The sequence below is a fragment of the Spermophilus citellus genome (genome assembly GCF_964194105.1).
Source record: "Spermophilus citellus genome assembly, chromosome: 3".
Classification (NCBI taxonomy): domain Eukaryota; kingdom Metazoa; phylum Chordata; class Mammalia; order Rodentia; family Sciuridae; genus Spermophilus; species Spermophilus citellus.
This window is the reverse complement of record NC_138184.1, coordinates 15538083-15555253: the sequence shown is the minus strand read 5'-3', so window position 1 is coordinate 15555253 and position 17171 is coordinate 15538083. Positions and strand designations below refer to the sequence as shown.

Genomic DNA, 17171 nt, shown 5'->3' with positions numbered 1-17171 from the left:
ACAAGTCTGTCCTCCTCCTAGACTCGACTGGGGACAGCCACGACTCAGGCCTAGTCCGATGGCACCTGGTCTGTGCAGGGGACACTGTGCCGGATATGAAAGGGAAAGAGTGGCCGGGGCTGCGGAGCACTGGAGCTGCTTCAGCTCCTCTCCCTCCTCCCGGCACAGAGCACACTCTGTGGCTGCTGGTCCCCAGTCAGCTCCTCTGCTCAACTGGTACCCTGTGGGAAGTAGCCGCAGTAGCCTTGCCCAGGTCTGCGACCTGGGGGCTGGTGCCTGCCTGCGAGAGGCCACTTAGTAAGTAAAGCACCTGCGAGCGCAGGTCAGTTTCTAAGAGGTGCTGTTACATAACACCAAGCTCTGACACAGCAGGGTCCCATTTGTGTTTTAAAGTAGTGACAGCCAGCCCTCCCACCACAGCCTGGGCTCTGCAGATTCAACCAACTGCAGACTGAAATATCTGAAGGGAAGAAACTCGTGTCTTCAACTGAGTTGCGATCCCTAAATAATACAGTACAACTATTCACCTGGCACCTGCATTGCAGTCAGCATCACAAGTCGAGTCCACAGGAGGATATGGTGAGTTCTACACAGAAACTACGCTATTTCATAGGTAGACTTGAGCACCCATGGATTTGGACATCCATGGGGTCCTGGAGCCAGTCTGCGGCTCAGAGGGATGACTGACTCTATGTCTAAGTGTGGCCATGGGCACAGGAGGGTCCCAGGAGGACTGGCCACGTCTACAGCACTCCCCTTGGAGTGGAGCAGGGAGAGGACGGAAGCTGGGAACAGTGCCAGCCTGAGGCCACAGGCTCCCACTGGGCTCCCCGAGGAAGGAGGGTGGTGGAAGCCTACCACACCTCTTCAGGATGACAGGCACGGCGGTGACGGGGTTCTTCTTGAGGCTCTCGATGATCTCAGGGGCTTTGTCACCATAGATGCGGTGAATGGCACGCCTCTGGATCACCTCCGACGTGCCGCCCAGGGAGTCGTCCAGCCGGAACTTCTCCTGGTCTTCCGGTGCCATCCGCGAGAGCTTTTTCTGCACACTTTCCAACACACGGATGGTGGCCAGGTTGGTCTCCAGGACAACATCTAACTACAGAAAGGAAGTCAGGACACGTCGGTCACAGGCACTCAGGGAGGCGCCTGGTACGTGGGGAAGTGGGCACCTGGTCTGGGCAGGGGACACTGTGCTGGATATGAAAGGGAAGAGTGGTCGGGGCTGCCCGGGGTGAGCCCGGTGGCCTGGGGTGGGTGTCAGGACCCCAGCGATGGCACCACTGACAGAGACCTGCAGATGGCCCACCACAGCGTGAGCGGCCAGCAGCCAGGACGACAAAGGACACATCTGAGGAGGGGAACGGTCCCTAGGCTGACCCTCTTCCAGGGCATCAAAAGCACAGTTACGCTCAACAACACAGCCCTGAAGACACTGTGGTGACAAACAACTTCTTGAAATGACAAAGTGACAGAGGGGAGGACAGGCTGGCAGGAATAGGGACAGGGTGGGGATGGGAAAGGAGCTGGTATGGTTATGAATTAGGGCAGCATGAGGGGTGAGCTGTCCAGAACCTGGACTCTAGTGGACACAGGAACCCCCACAGGTGAGAAGAAGGCACACATGCATGAGCACGTACATTCCACACACACGCATAAATGCACACGCCTGTGCACACGCACGCTCTTTCTGTTGTGGTCTCAACCCCCCCCACACACACACACACTGAAGCTGAGCTGCCAGAGCAGCAGCACCCGGCAGCGGGACCTCCAAGCAGGCCGAGCATCTGGACCGCCCTCGGGGCTGGTGGACAGTGTCACAGGAGGGGGTTTGTTGCCAAAGGCCACATTCTATCCCCTTGTCTTGCCTGCCCTCTTTGCCCTTCCCCTGTGATGATGCAAGAGGGCCCTCACCAGAGGCAGGCACCTTGACACTGGGCTTCTCAGCCTGCGGAACCTCGAGCCAAGGCGTCTCTGTTTGCTACAGATCCCCACCTAAGGTCCTGCGGCAGCAGTGGAAAACACATAGACACACATACACACACACAGAGACAAACAGACAGACACACCCAGAGACACACACACACGCGCGCGCGCGCACATGCACAGGTGAGTGCAAGTCCGACTGGGGATCTGAAAGAGATCAACGGTTGTTTTGATGTCGGGGCCCTGGCTGTGGTGCTGTCCTGGAGTTTTGCAAGACGTCACCCTGGGACTTGCTCTCTGATTTCTTACTCTGCTTATGACTTTGATGATCTTAATCAAAATTTCAATGAAAAAAAAAAATACAATGAACTGTTAGCCTGGGCAACTCAGCAAATCTAGTCTCAAAATAAAAGGGCCGGGGTCCAGCACAGGGGCAGAGCAGCTGCCTAGCACATGTGAGGCTCTAGGTTCCATCCCCACTACTGCTGGAGACGGGGACATCACTGTGTTACCAGCACAGGGGCCACCAGGACCAGAAGAAACAGGACGCCTTAGGGAGCTGCCCACTGCCAGGAAGTGCTGGAATCCCTGCTCCCAGGGCTAACAGGTGTGAAGGAAGAAGGGGATGAGCCCCAGGGGACACCAGGTGGACAGGAGGTGAGGGGAGAGTGCAGCAGAGGGTGGGAAGGAAGGAAGAACAGGGCCAGGGGTGCTGGCACCGCACCTCGAATCGCTCGTCCTCACAGCGGTGCAGCTGCTCCTCGTAGGGCGTCTTCTTGGAGCTGACGAAGGTGGAGTCTTCTGACCAGGAGGGGAAGGAGACCCAGGTGTCATTCAGCACCTGCACCAAGAGGAAACAAGTGACGGGGAGGCAGGTGCCAGTGGCCAGATGTTAACAGTGCTACTTGGCACAGAAGATGTGTGACACTGTCCTCATGTATAGGTGATTACTTGACCATACAAATAGTAAATCTGATTTCAGAGTAGATTTTAAGGAGACCTAGGACTTTGGTTCAGTGACCGCATTAAACTATCCCTGGGGTCGGCAGACTTTCTGTTGAAAGGCCTGATGACCACCATTCTACGTCTTGTGGGCCACTGGTCTGTCTTGAAGGCTGCCCCCTGCCTGTGTCCTGAGAAGGTAGCCACGGGTGACGTGCCCTCAATGGGCATGGCTGTGTGCTGGTGAAACGTCAGACAGAGGCAGGTGGCAGGTCTGGCTGATGGCACTCTGCAAACCCCTGGACTACAGATGTTCTGGAACCAGCAGGTGCTCCTGAATCCTGGAATGTGGCAGTCTCCTGTCCACGAATTCTCCAGTGTCTCCGGGTCAAGCTAAACCATACTGATGTCAGTAACCCAGGGACACAGCGGGATCCCAGCAGCAATGATCCCAGGTCTAAATGATGGAGGAGTGAGTCAAATCCCACATACCTGCATTTTGGGTATGAAACTGCCACCTCTGCCCAGGAGGATTCCAGGCCAGATCCTGGCCCCATCTGTCCTCCCATACCTGGGGGGCCAGCACTGGGTCTCATAACCAGCATGGGGCCACAGTGCTTGCTGGAGGGCTGGGCGGGCTGGGGAGGAAGCCCTGCGGGCTGACCTCGGAGCCCCGGTCCCTACCTCCTTGCAGATGGCTGTCCTCCCGCTGCACTTGGGCTGCTGGTAGGTTTTGGGGAGAGCCCGGTAGCTGGACCCGATGCGCTTGCAGGATGCATAGTCAATTTCCCGGCTTATTCCATCCCCAGATCGGTCGCTCATGGGTGGCGCAAACGACAGCTCTTTTACCCCCAGGAAAGACTTGAATTGTGCAAAGAGTTCTGGAAATTTCCTTCAAAGATAAAGATAAACTGTAAGCTGGCATCCCTGGGGCCACCTGAGGTTAGAGACAAAGTGAACGCAGGGGTGGGGAGCAGAAGGCAGAGCAGAGCCTCGAGGGTATAAGGTCTCTCCTCCACTCTGGGGCTTTGAGTAAATCTGCCCCTACCCTTTTGGGTCAAAAACCAAGCCTGTTTGCAGCTACTGACCCAGCCACTCACAGGGGGGCCTCAATACATGCTGGAAAGGAGGATGTAATGTCTCCCAGTTCTTTGTTCCCTTCCTGTCATGACTGAAGGGAACACACACAGTGCTTTGCTGGTTCTGGGACCCAGCAGGCTGCAGGTCCCACAGCAGACTTGAGCCCCATCCACGGCCCAGGCCACTCCCAGGGGAAGGCAACAGAGCCAAGGCTGTCGACGAAACACAGAAAGAAACCAGCCTGACCCTGAGCTAAATCCCCTAAGCCCTCACAAAACTCCATCCCCAGGGCGCTAGGCCCATGCCCAGGTGGTCACTCCTTCGCTCTCCCTGTCCGCCATAAGGACACACTTCAGCACTCCAATTTCCCCAACAGATGCTTTGGGCTGATCACCCCAGGGCTGGGGGATTCATGATTTGGAATCCCTGGCCCCATCTTGGGACAGTTTGGGGCCCTGCTATGGGACCCTCTATGGCTGTATTTGAGGCAAATCTGGCCCCAGGTTTGTGGGGATGAAATAATGACTTACGTGGCAGAAACTGGGGCTCCAGAAGGCAGGAGCCCAGGAGCAGTCTCATTCCTTGTACGGAAGCCACCCATCTGCCCACTGCCTGTTTTTTATAAATAAAGTTTTATTGACACCGTTTTGGGTATTTGCTTACTACTCCTGTGGCTGCTTTTGCAGGACTAGAGTGGACAAATCGCCACAGGGACTGTCCCTTCAGATCAAGTCTGTTGCCCTTGATCTAGAGCCTTCCTCCCTCATGGGGAGACTCCTCCCTGCGAGCCCCTCTAGGGACACATTCTCACAAGCCACAATGCAACCACCAGTGTCACTAGGAGGATTTTACTGCAATTGACCCCTATTGCCACTTGAATTTCTGTTTAAAATATCAAATCTTACCCAAAAACATGTGGTCACTCCATTTGCATGTGCCTAAGCTGGGCAGCCCAGTGGCATGCAGAGACTACATCCCCCCACCATGATACTGCTGTCTGCAAACCCCTGTGAGGAAGGCCCAGCCCCTGCTCTGCTCCCAGGAGACCCCAGGCAAATGGCAACGTGGAGAGGAAAGAGGGCGAGGAAAACGGTGCAGGGGGCCTGGAGGCTTCTGCTGGATAAAGGTTCCTCACACTCCGAAGGGACCGTCAACCCGACTCACCCCCCCCCCCCAGCTGGGCAGCTACAGGGGGCACGGCAGTTCCCTGGGTCATGCTCAGTGCAGCTGCCCCTGTGCTGAAGCTGGCGCGTGCAAAGAAAGGCCCTGTAGAGGCGCATGCTTCCGGCCAGCAAGGCCTGCTCCATTCTCCGTGGACCTTGCCTGACGCAGAACCCCAAGTACCCTCCCTCATACAAATCTTCACTGCTGCAGGGACACGGAGACCAAACAGTGGCCCTGACCAAGCACTGCCCACCTGTCAGAGGCTCAGTCCTTCATTCCTCTCCTTCAATCCTCCTGATCATTGCAGGAGGAGGTATGGCCCCTGGACAGAGGCAGAAGGTGAGGCCCACCCTCCCAGTAGGAAGCAGGGTCCTGATTCAGGCTCAGGGCTGGTCACACACCACAAATGCCACCCGCTAGCTGTGCGAGGGTGCCTCCTACGTCCCACACACTGCAGAAGCTATCTTGCCAGAAGCACTGTCTGTTGCCCGGCCAGGTCCCGGCTCAGAGCAGTGCACTCTGAGCTGGGCAGAGGGGCCTCAGTGGGAATGTGTCCCACGTCCACATGGGAAGCCAGCGAAGTGTAGCTGAGGCTGACACTGCCAACCCGTCCTGGGCTGCTCTCAGAGCATAAAACCTTCATGGCCTGGCAGAGTCCAGGAGTGAAGTATCACCTTCATGTTCCTATACTGTCTGTTGGGACGCCCGGGAAGCGTCTCCTGGTGACCATGGCTGGTGCTGTGAGTTTGGCAGCCCAGTGAGTGTGCTGTCAACCTGGCTCATGGGAGACTAATGCCCGTTGTAACTGGTACATAGAGGTAAGGTGATACCATTGGCCACAAAAATGATGATGTGGACTCATATTTGACACTAAAAGATGCCCAAGAAATGAACAGTCTAAAAACGACACTATGATCCAGGTGTGGAGGAGCCCGCCTGTAATCCCAGCTACCTGGGAGGCTGAGGCAGGAGGATCGCAAGTTCAAGGACAGCCTGGACAGCTTGAGGAGACCCTATTTCAAAATGAAGTAACATGGGGGGGGGACGTAGCTTGGTAGTCGAGCACTTGCCTAGCACCACCAAAAAAATACACTATGGCTCAGTCCAAAGGTGTGATCCCATTTATGCCAAACTCTACATTTTCTGTCCACATGCATACCCTGAAGACAGAGGACAAGCCAAGGGCTAGGCACTGGGGCTGGAGCGCCTAATAGCACACCAAATTCACTTATGAGAGCCTGTCCTGGGTAAGTATTTGATCAGGGCTTTGGCTTCCTCAGCTTAAAAAAAAGAAAAAAAAAGGTAGAAACGCATTACCACACCCCAGGAAGGTCTGTGTCTGTATCGAACGAGTACAGACCCTTCCTCTATTTCCTAGACAACAGCTCTAGCAGTCATGTACACAGCCTGCATGTCACGTTCGGTATCCCACGTTCCCTGGAGATGGTTTCAAGTCTGCAGGAGGGTGTGGAGGTCCCGTGGGGACACTATGCCATTTTATCCAGGAGACCGGAGCACTCACAGTTGTGGGTAGCTATGAGGATTTCTGGGACTAATCCTCCTGGGACACCAAGTATCAACATCAAGTATCTCAGGCAGTCACTGGGGGTCTTGGAAGGTATCCCCAGAAGGTAAGGAGGAGCACTCCATGAGAAACAAACCCCGAATGGCTTGGAGTAGCCCATCAGGGTGGCTGCACTACAGCCACCCAGGAGGCAGCCACTCCAGTCAGGAGACAGTGACGGCTGTGTGCCTGGAGGAGCTCCTGGGAGCTGGAGCAGCTGTTTGTGACCTGAATGGTAGGTCCCCCAGTGTCTGCCCAATAATGACTTTCTACACCATTGGGAGGTTTCCTGTTTCACTTTACATTAGAAAAAAAAGTACAAAGAAGTTTGTTTTGGTTTTTGTTGGTACCAAGAATTGAACCCAGGGGTGTTTAAAACCTGAGCCACCTCCCCAGCCCTCTTTTCATATTTTACTTAGAGATGGGGTCTCACTGAGTTGCTTAGGGCCTCACTGAGTTGCTGAGGCTGGCTTTGAATTTGGGATCCTCCTGCCTCAGCCTCCCGAGCCACTGTGCCAGGCAGGAAGTTTATTTTTAATTAATGCCAAGGGATTCCCACAGCAGCAGCCTGCAGAGTTGTTAGAAGAACTGAACAGAACAACAACATATAGTGTGTACCCACCATGTGCAAGATGTTCTCTGTGTTGTTTTGTTTTGTTGGTGGTGCTAGGGGTGGAACCCAGGCCTCCCCCCTGATAGGCAAGTTCTCTCCTGCTATGCTACATCTCCAGCCCTTTAAAACCATTTTCTTTGAGACAGGATCTTGTCACATTGCTCAAGCTGGTCTCTCCACAGCATCTGGGACTACAGGCATGGCCACCACACCGAGCTTAAAACTTCATTCATTTATATTTTCATATTTATATTTTTCTCTGATGCTCTTCCTTTTTTCAGGCAGATGCAAGTTTATTACCTGTATTATTTTCCTTCTGCCTGAATAAATCCTTTTTTTTTTTTTTTGAAGATGTTGTACTGCTTCAACACTAACATAAAGTTGAAAATTGTAAGCAGAACATCATTAAGTTGGGGACCCTCTATACACACACAAAATGGGTACAATGGGGAAGCTGGTTTGGTGGGTTGCCTAAATGTCAATATCCTGGTTAGGACACTCACCCTCAGAGAAACAGAGTCCCCTGGCTTTCTCCATATCATTTCTGACAAATATATGTATATCTAAAACAATCTCAATAACAATTTGAATTACAAAACAAAACCATAAGACACATGCATCATTTTTCAAAAATGAGGCGGATAGAGTTGCAGGCAGACAGACCCACCCGGGGGCCCTGGGAAGCCGGCTGCTCACCCTAGAAACGGGCTGACCAGCTGCAGGAGCTCGGAGCCCGACACCAGCTCCTGGTTGAAGAGGGCGATGCAGCGCAGGAAGTTCTCGTACACCTCCTGGCTCTTCAGCACCCTGCGCACCTGTGGGGAGAGCACGTCAGGGGCTGCTGGGAGCCTGCTCCTCAGCCAGCGGGCAGTTCGGACACAACCAGGTGCACACATCACCAACGCCAGCAGAGCTCTGAAGGGCGGGTGTGGCCTGGGAGTGAACACTGCCCATAGGGCAACTCTCAGCCTGGGCTCTGTCTGCACATGCGAAGGCCATCTCAACCGCTCTGCACACTGACTCTGGGCAGAAGCCCAGGGCCACCCTCGATTTAGAAAAGGCCACATAGGTGCAGGGTGGCAGACACACATGTCCCTGAACCCTGTCTGGAGGGAGCTCTGGCCTTCCCACTGCCCAGCCACCTCCCGCCTGCCACACCACACTCCAGCTCCACACAGCCCACACCCCTTCTGTGGAGAGAGCAGGAGGCCACCCTCTCCCAAGAGCCACCTCCCTCGCCCAGGAGCACCATCCTGAAGACCTGGGCTGAGCGAGACCTGCCGGACGGGAACCTGCTCAGGCAGCACTGCACCAGCGGCTGGATATGGCCCCTGAGGAAGGAAGCCAGGGCCCACGCTCACCTTATCAAAGAAGGAGAACTCCTGCAGGGTCCCGTACTTCCCCACGGCCGCGAGGGACAGGTCTTTGGTACCTCGGAGTTTCATCTTCTTCTGTGGAGAGAAATCCCATGAGTTAGCCTTACGCACCCCTGCAGGGGGTGTGATTCTGGGTCCTCTGACATCAGAAACCTCTTCCTGTGCGTTTTATCCTGTGGGCTGAGTTAGTGACAAGGGGACAGTGCTGGCAGGACCCTGGAGAAGTCAGGTGTTAAAGCTGGGTGAAGACTCTTGTCCCTAAGGTGGACGAGGACCTGAAGCCAGCTGCTCCCTAGGATGTGTAAGACATTATTGTGCTGCCACAACCATCTCCAAAGTGCCTGGAGAACAACGAGGCTAGGTCAAAGGAGACAGGAGCTGGCCTGCAGGGGCCCGCTGGCCAAACCCAGGATAGTTCGGGCATAAAGATGAACAATGACAGTGACAGAGTGCACCCTCAGTCTGCGCTGGAACGTGTGACTAAACAAATAGATGGTGATGAGGACAACGCTCTTCATTACAGTAGAATGTCAACCAGCAACTGCTCAAGAATGATGGAATTAGATAACCACCACCAGGGGGTGAGGAGCGGGACAGGAGCTGGATCTCAGCCACTCTTGCTCCCCAGTTGTGCAGTGATCAACCCACCCAACTGCACCTGGCAATCTCACCCATGAGAGTCATGACTGTGAAAAGGAGCAGACAGTGCTACACCCCATTTCTTCAGGACTTGAAGGAAGAACTCTCCTCTTCACAACAATTTTGTGAAACAAGGAGAACAGGTGAGTGTTCACCTTAGAGGCAGCCAACTTCTCAAGTCCCACTGATGGTGAATTTTGGACCAGAACAGGGTCCAGCCTCAGCTCTGGACTGCTGCCTGGGCTTCTGCCCATTACTCCCTGGTCTCCACAGAGGAGGCCAGGCTGCTGGGCGATGCCACGCAGGGACTTGGATGTGCATCGGCATGGTTACCTTGGCGGGGGCGGACACGGGCCGGAGGAGCGAGGGCCGGGAGCGCTTCTTGCCGTGCTCCAGACTCTTGTCATGGTCGCTCTTCTGGACGTTGTTCATTTCACATGGCCCGTTGCCTGTGAACTGAGGACACAGAAGGAGGTGAGCCGCGCTGCGGACAAGCAGCAGGGCCTGCCGGAGCTGGCTCTCCGCACGTCTGTGTGCAGGTGGCACTGGCTCACTAGATGCCCGTTTTCTAGGGAACTGACCTGTGTTCCCAATCATTAGACACCGTAAGGCAGGGAGAAGGCTCACATAAGGCCACAGTGACCAGGGTTCTGACGGACACAGGGCGGGACAGAGACCTGGAGACTCGGGAGGGAGACACCCAGCAGGGAGATACCTGAGCGGGGTCCTCCTGCATAGGGACTCTCCCTGCAGACCTGCAGCCAACTGACCGGGCCCTCCTGCTGCCTAAGTGACTGCCATGGAAACGCACAGCATCTCTCTTTTTTTAAAAAATACTTTTTTATTTAAGTTTTAGTTGTACCTTTATTTTATTAATTTTTTTTTTTATGTGGTGCTGAGGATCGAACCCAGGGCCTTGCACGCACTAGGCGAGCGGTCTACCACTGAGCCACAATCCCAGCCCGAAACGCACAGCATCTTGGGTACAGACAGGCAGCAGTGCAAAGCCCTGGCTGCAAGAAGTGGCTGGCGTCTGCTTGGTCACCAAGGGGCCTTGTGCCAGGTTCTGGATTCCTTGCTATGAATGACAAGATGTGTCCTGGAGGTGACGTCAGCACTTGCAGGATGGGGAGGGAGGCTCAGAGCTGGTTTGGAGCTCATCTCTCTGGCTCTGAGTCAATCACTGACTAATAGGTCAAAGATGCTTAGCCAATGCAAGGTACCTACAGGAAGCTGGAAGTATTCATGAAGAATGGTTCTGGAACAATCTCTTCAGGATTTGCACCTGCATGAACACACTGTGAAGCTAGAGTGGATAGGGGGGCGACAGATGGCGTAGCTTCTCTGCAGGCCATGGGCAAGGCCAGAGAGGCCTGATGATGCTTTTGAGCCACCATAATCACACTCCCACGGGACTAGACACAGAGATACTTCAAAAAGGCTGTGCTGCTGGCCCGAGCACAGGTAAGGTGAATCAGTCACGGTGCCTGAGAGACCCCCGGGCTCTAAGAGCTGTGGGCCAGCTCTGCCGCTGCCCTGACAAGGAGCACCCAACCCGCCAAGGGAAAAACACAGGCCGACTCCCCACCCCAAACCCAAGGGGCAGAACCCACAGGATGCCATTTGTCACCTTTTTTTGAAAGATAAGTGTTTGACTGCAAATGAAGAGAAAATTTCTGGAAACACATATAAGAATTATTGTTGAGAGGAGGACTGGGAGCGAGTTAGCAAAAGGAAGTCTCCTTTTCACACGTAATATCCTTACTCATGCTCACTGCTTTCATGCGTGTGTGCTATTTTTATAACAATAATAATAAGACCTACTGTTAAGCCACAGATTAAAGAATTAAAGAATAACTTTTTTAAAAAAATCTTTATTTTATTTTTATGTGTGCTGAGGATGGAACCCAAGCCTTGCACTTGCTAGGTGAGCACTCTACCACTGAGCTACAACCCCAGCCCCAAAAATAGTTATTAAAAAATTCTGAACTATTCTGAGAACCATAAAGTGGAGAAACTGGCACCCACACGACAATTTTCCACTGGCTTTTCTTTTTATAGAGCCCCAAACAGGAACACCAATTCCAGAAAGAGGCAGACAGGGGACAACATGACCTGTGCTGAGTGGAAAAGGAGACCTGAGGAGAGACCAACGCCTGCCTCGCTGAGCTCTTCAAGGGGAGAGCAAGGCTTATCAGGTCACATGGTTCTTACTCTTCAGTTAAATGTCCCAGTTTGTGCATGCTTGGGTTAGATGGACCCCCAAAGACCACCCAGGCCAGAGGCCAGCAATTTAATCTAAAGTTTCACTGACACACAGCCTCACCCACATGTAGACATATTATCCACCGCTGCTTTCAAGCTACTAGGACAGAGCCGAGCCTTTGTAACAGAGATCAACTGACCGGAAAGGTTCACAGATTTAATATCTGGCCCTTTCTAGAAAGCTGCTGACCCTTGATCTAGGTCAGTCAAATTTAATTAGGAAAGTGCCACATTTCATCTTGGATTTCTTCTTCCTGCCATTTTAATAGATGTCCAAAATTTAATATAAAGATTATAAAGGTTGACTCCTACCATACCACAGAATGTGTAGTAGGTGATTAATAATCTAAAAAATTGGGCTGGGGCTATAGCTCAGTGATAGAGAGCTTGCCTCACACGTGTGAGGGTTCGATCCTCAGCACCACATAAAAACAAATTAATAAATAAAATATTGTGTCCATCTATAACTAAAAAAAAAAAGGATCTAAAAAATTGATCCAATTGCTCTAGCTCTAATCATTCAATAGACAACAAAAAACACTGCTGAACTGATCCTAAATGCTATTTAAAGGAACTGCCCAGCTGGGGAGGAGCTCACTGCTGAGCGCTTGCCCAGCATGGGTGAGGTCCTGGGTTCCATCCCCAACACAGGAAGGGAGGAAGGGTGGGTAGATTGGCGCACTTTTCAGCAGGAAATACTACCTATTTTTTTGAAGGTGAGTGTGTCAGGGATCAACTTGACAAATGTCAAGTCACATTCACCAGGGGGCGCTGCGGTCACAGCCTTTAGAGGATAGGAGGCCCCTCCAAGATGACCAGGCCTCACAACAACCGAAGAATTACCAGCAGGATGAAAAGCTGTGGAAATAAGGCTGCTCCTGCCACAAACCACCAGAAGTGGCCGTGAGTATCGTCGGCGGCAGGCTTCAGCAGTTACCACGTACCTGTTGGCACAACACCCACGACCCCAGAGATGGGGCCCCCATGGGCTATACCCAGTCCAGATGGAGTTGGCTGAACTGACCCCAGGGAGCCTTTCAGGGTGTAAAAGGCCCAAGCTCACAGGTCGGCTGCTCCCCTAAGGAAGCCCTAGTGGGGCACCCTCATTGCCACTTCCTGGATAAGAAATGCCAGGCTCAGGAAAGGCCCCACCAGGGTCCTGCAGCAAGGAGGTGACCAGTTAAGATAGGAACCAGGTGTGCAACCATGAGCCCTGGCCTGTCAAGGTAGGGCCGAGAGGGGCAACCCAGAGCTCTTGGGAGAAAGGGCGAGCCCCAGATCCAAGACAACAACACCCAAAGACAAGCCATTGAGCGGCCTGGCAGACAGGCTTCCCAGGGTGGTCAGCACTTAGCCTGAGCTGCCAGGGGCTCAGGAGGAGGCAACATGAGGGGGGGTGCTGCTGGAGGTGGGGGGTGAGATCCCTGTGCTCTGCGTGGTTCCGTGGCCCCTGAACCACAGTTCGGAGGACCTTGGATAGGGAGGAGGGAGGGAGGGATGCCAGGATTTCAAAGAGGAGGGTGGGGGTTCCAGGAGAGATTCTGAACCTGAGAGAGACCCGGGCGGGGCTGGACTCAGAGGAGGAGGGGAAGTGAGGAGGCCAATGCAGACGCCTGTCGCCACAGGGACTCCAGACCAGGGCTCCATGCTGGCTTCCTGCAAGCCAGCAGCTCTGGGGACATGGGGCAGGGAGATGGCACGGGGAGGTGGGTGTCTGTCCTCCTGGATCAGACATCTGGGAGGAGAGAGAAGGGGCCCGGCCTCCGGAGTGGCACCTGCTTTTCCCTGACACAGCAGCCCTTCTGTAGCACCGAGCACATGCGGGTGCTGCACAAAGAACCCAAACGACAGTGCCTCTCAGGGTCCACCTGAGCAAGAGAGACAGCCATTCCTGTGTCAGGGGGTATGTGGCATGGCTGCTCCGTCCTCCTGAGGCACAGGGCTGGGGTCCAGCCCAGGAGACACTGCTCTCAGGGCTCTTCCAGCCCCATGATCTTGAAGGCACCAAGGCTTCAGGTGGGGGGTGAAGACCAGGTCACAGGTCCCACCAGGAGGAATTTCTGAGCTGGAGTTAGGAAGTCTTTCCCAGTGGCATCTCTGCTTAGGGATGCTGCTCAGTGTCCTAGAGATGGTGACACCTGGGGACAAGTCCTGGCCCACTAGCCTGGACAGGCTAGAAGAGACTTTGAGTAAGGACAGGGAAGGACAGATTTGGGAGTGGGCGGGGTGACCCAAGAAAACAATGGAAATCTGTCAGACTCAACCAGCACCCTGACCCCTGTCATCCAAACCCAGACCCCCTGGTCCAGCCCTTCCCTTCTGGACCAGCGTCTCCCACCCTATCCACCCCACCACATATTCATTCAGAGGAAGGACCAAGCCGCAGTGACAGTGAGGCTGGGGGGCGGGGGGGACACTCTCATGTGCTCACCTGCCCGGTTGTTATCAAGGACAGACGGGAAGAAGAAAAGAGGAAACAAGGCTGGAGGAGCTGGGAAGGGAGCTCCTTCAACCTGGTAAAGGGCGTGTAATCAACGCCGGGCGGGGGCGAGGCCTGCCCAGCAGGTGTGGAGCCCTGGCCTGTGCCAGGCACTGAAAAGAAAGAAAGAGGAAACCCAAGCGCACACCACACTCTGAGCTGAATGACCACCAGGCCTTCCTCAAGGGCCAGGAAGGAGGCGAGGAGCCGGCTCTCCCTCTTCTATTCAGCATAGTACTGGAGCCTCAGCGCAGCGATGAGGCCAGAAAAGGAAACAAAGGGCATCGTGCACACTGGAAAGGGAGAAGGAAATGACCTCTCCGCAGGTGACATGATAGAGTCACTGAAGATCTTAAGTGTCTATAAAAATTACTAAAGCCAATAAACAAGTTCAAAGTTTCAGGATCAACACACAAAAATCAGGGATGCTTTTGTATGTCAGCAATGCACCATCCAGAAATTAAACAAAGGAAACCCATTCCATTTACAATGACATCAAAAAGAATGAGATAATCAGGACTAGATTTAACCACAGAGGTGCAAGACCGGAACCAAAACCACAAAACAGTGAACAGTGAGGGCTGAAAGACATTAAAGACAAGAAACGGACAGGTGTCTGCTCTTCACAGGATGCTTATATCGCTAAGACAGCAATATCCCCAGGATGATCGACAGATTCAACATAATTCCTAGCAAAAGCTCAATGGCCATTTTTGTAGACACAGAAGTTTTTCGAGGGACCCTGAATGCCAAAATCATCTTGCAAAGAAGAACGAAATTGGAGGACTCACACTTCCTGATTTAAACCTACTACAAAGCTACAGTAATAAAAACAGCATCAAACTGACGTAAGAATAGACATGTAACCACAGATAAGAAGTGAGACTTCAAAGACAAACCTATACAGCTGTAGTTAAGTGACTTTAAACCAGAAGCTAGGGTGCCAAGAGCGTTCAGTGGGCAAACATGATCTCTTCAACAAACGGGGCTGGGACTAGAGTACCTCCACATGCAAGAGAATAAAGTTGGACCCTGCCTCATGCTGTATATAAATTTTAACTCAAAACAGGATAATGACCTAAACCAAAAGCAAAAACTTTAAAACTGTTAGGAGAAACCATGAGGGAAACCTGCATGGCCTCAGTTGGCAACGGCTTAAGAGTCGACATTAAAAATAGAATAATGTAAGAAAAAAATAAATTGCATTTCAACAAATCTGAACACTTTTGTGCAGCAAAGGACTAAAAAGAAAGGGAAAACAACATATGGAATGGAGGAAAATATTTACAAATTATCTATCTGTGAGAATCCAGTATAGAACATAATAAGAACTTTTACAACTTGACAAACAAAGTAAAAAATTTTGGTAAAGAGCTTTAATAGACATTTTCCCAAAGAAGTTACATGAATGCCCAATAAACACATGAAAGGATACTCAACATAATTAGTCACCAGGGAAAAGCAGTCAAAACTATGATGTGATATAACTCCACACTGACGGTGATAGCTATAAAACAAAAAAATGAAAAATCACAAGTGTTGGCAGAATGTAGAGAAATTGGAACTCTGGTACATTTCTGCTTGGAACATAAGATGGTACAGCTGCTATGGAAAACAGGTTGGAGATTCTTCAAAAAGCTAAACAGAATTACCATAGGATCCAGTAATTCCTCCAGGTATAGACCTACAGAACTGGAATCAGAAATTCAAACAAATATTTGTATACAATTATTCACATAATAGTCAAAATATGGAGAAAACCCAAATGTCTATCAGATGAACGGATGAACAAAATATGGTCCACCCATACAGCGGAATATTCTATTCAGCCACGAAAAGTAAGAAAGGACTGACACTTGCTGTGAGACGGAAGAACCTTGAAAACATGATACCGAGTGACACAAACCAGACATAGAAGGCCATATTGTGAATGATTCCATTATATAAAACGTCCAGAACAGAGGAATCCACAGGCAGAAGTGGATTAGTGGTTGTCAGGGACTGGGGAAGGGAGGGTGGGAGTGACAGCCAATGGGGACATGGTTTCCTCTGGCAGTCATGAAACCATTCTTGACTAGACAGATGTGGTTGTGCAACACCATGAATGTGCTAAATGCCACTAAACCAAACACTTTTCCATGGTGAGTTTTATGTTACATGAGTTTCGTGTAATTTATTTTTAAAAGCCTATGTTCTTCCAAAAAAAGGAAAAGGCAAAGGCAGCCCCAGCAGCCTCTGGCCCAGCTGGGAAAGAAAGCTGGGTTCAGTCTATGAGCCCCCGACCTCCCCAGCCAAGGCCCTTCCTCAACCTGTTTTCTGCCACATCTCAGGCCACCCTAATCCGTCCCGTCTAGATCAGAGCCCTACTAACCAAAGGGAGAGGCGGTGGCAGCTCTGGAGGGCGGAGAAGGTGGGACATGTGGGCCCCGACACTGTGTCTCCTCGTCTCCCAGGGAGGATGCTCCTGGCCTCCTCCGGGCCTCCCCTGACTCAGGCACTGTCTGTGTGGGGAGGCACTTCTAGGAACCTGTCAGCAGCCTACAGGCTCAAACACTCATTGGGGGTTGCTGGGTGTGTGTGCCCATGTAGCTTCCGGGGGAAGCCTGATGTGTCCTAGAGGGTAGACAAGCCTGGCCAGGCACCCTGTGGGGCTCAGTACTCACCAGAGACCGCTTGGCTTCAGGCAGGAACTGTCCAAACTCAGACAGCAGGTCCTCCTGGCCCCGGAAGAGGTTGGCCACCTCAGTGAAGACCTCCTCTTCAGACATGCCTCGGAACGGCCGGCCCTTCGTGTGCAGTTGCTCCTTCTGCAGGTTTTTGGGAAAGAAATTAGGAGACTTTAGGCAAGATCCAAGACACCCAGGGCCAGGACACAAAGGCACCTCACCGTGTGGGGACAGAGGGATGCTTCACAGGAGAAACTACCTATAGGATGACAGCCATGCATCTGCATCTGAAGCCTGCGGCACGGGACAGCCTTGACCATGGAATGTGGAGGGGACACAGGAAGCTATCTTGCGTCCCCACGCAGAGGGAGCCGGGGAACCACACGCCTGGCTGAAGTCAGGGGTAGGCTGGGGAAGGGTAAGGTCAGGGGATCCAAAGTCTTCCTAAGGGTCA

The 17171-nt window shown here is 52.5% G+C and overlaps 1 protein-coding gene across 7 annotated transcripts in view; it reads right to left on the bottom strand.

Moving 5' to 3' along the window:
- Positions 1–17171, bottom strand: part of SIN3B (SIN3 transcription regulator family member B) — a 38997-nt gene that overhangs the window by 11009 nt on the left and 10817 nt on the right. For 5 of the 7 annotated variants that reach the window (XM_081286912.1, XM_081286913.1, XM_081286914.1 and 2 more), the window contains 7 exons: positions 16715–16858; positions 9641–9763; positions 8654–8743; positions 7989–8107; positions 3556–3763; positions 2654–2770; positions 864–1102 (listed from right to left, as the gene is read on the bottom strand). In XM_081286912.1, coding sequence (XP_081143038.1) covers positions 864–1102; positions 2654–2770; positions 3556–3763; positions 7989–8107; positions 8654–8743; positions 9641–9763; positions 16715–16858 — 1040 coding nt within the window. Of the gene's footprint in view, positions 1–863; positions 1103–1917; positions 2260–2653; positions 2771–3555; positions 3764–7988; positions 8108–8653; positions 8744–9640; positions 9764–16714; positions 16859–17171 lie in introns of those variants that run through there. The other 2 variants (XR_014021137.1, XR_014021138.1) reach the window with 2 other exon arrangements.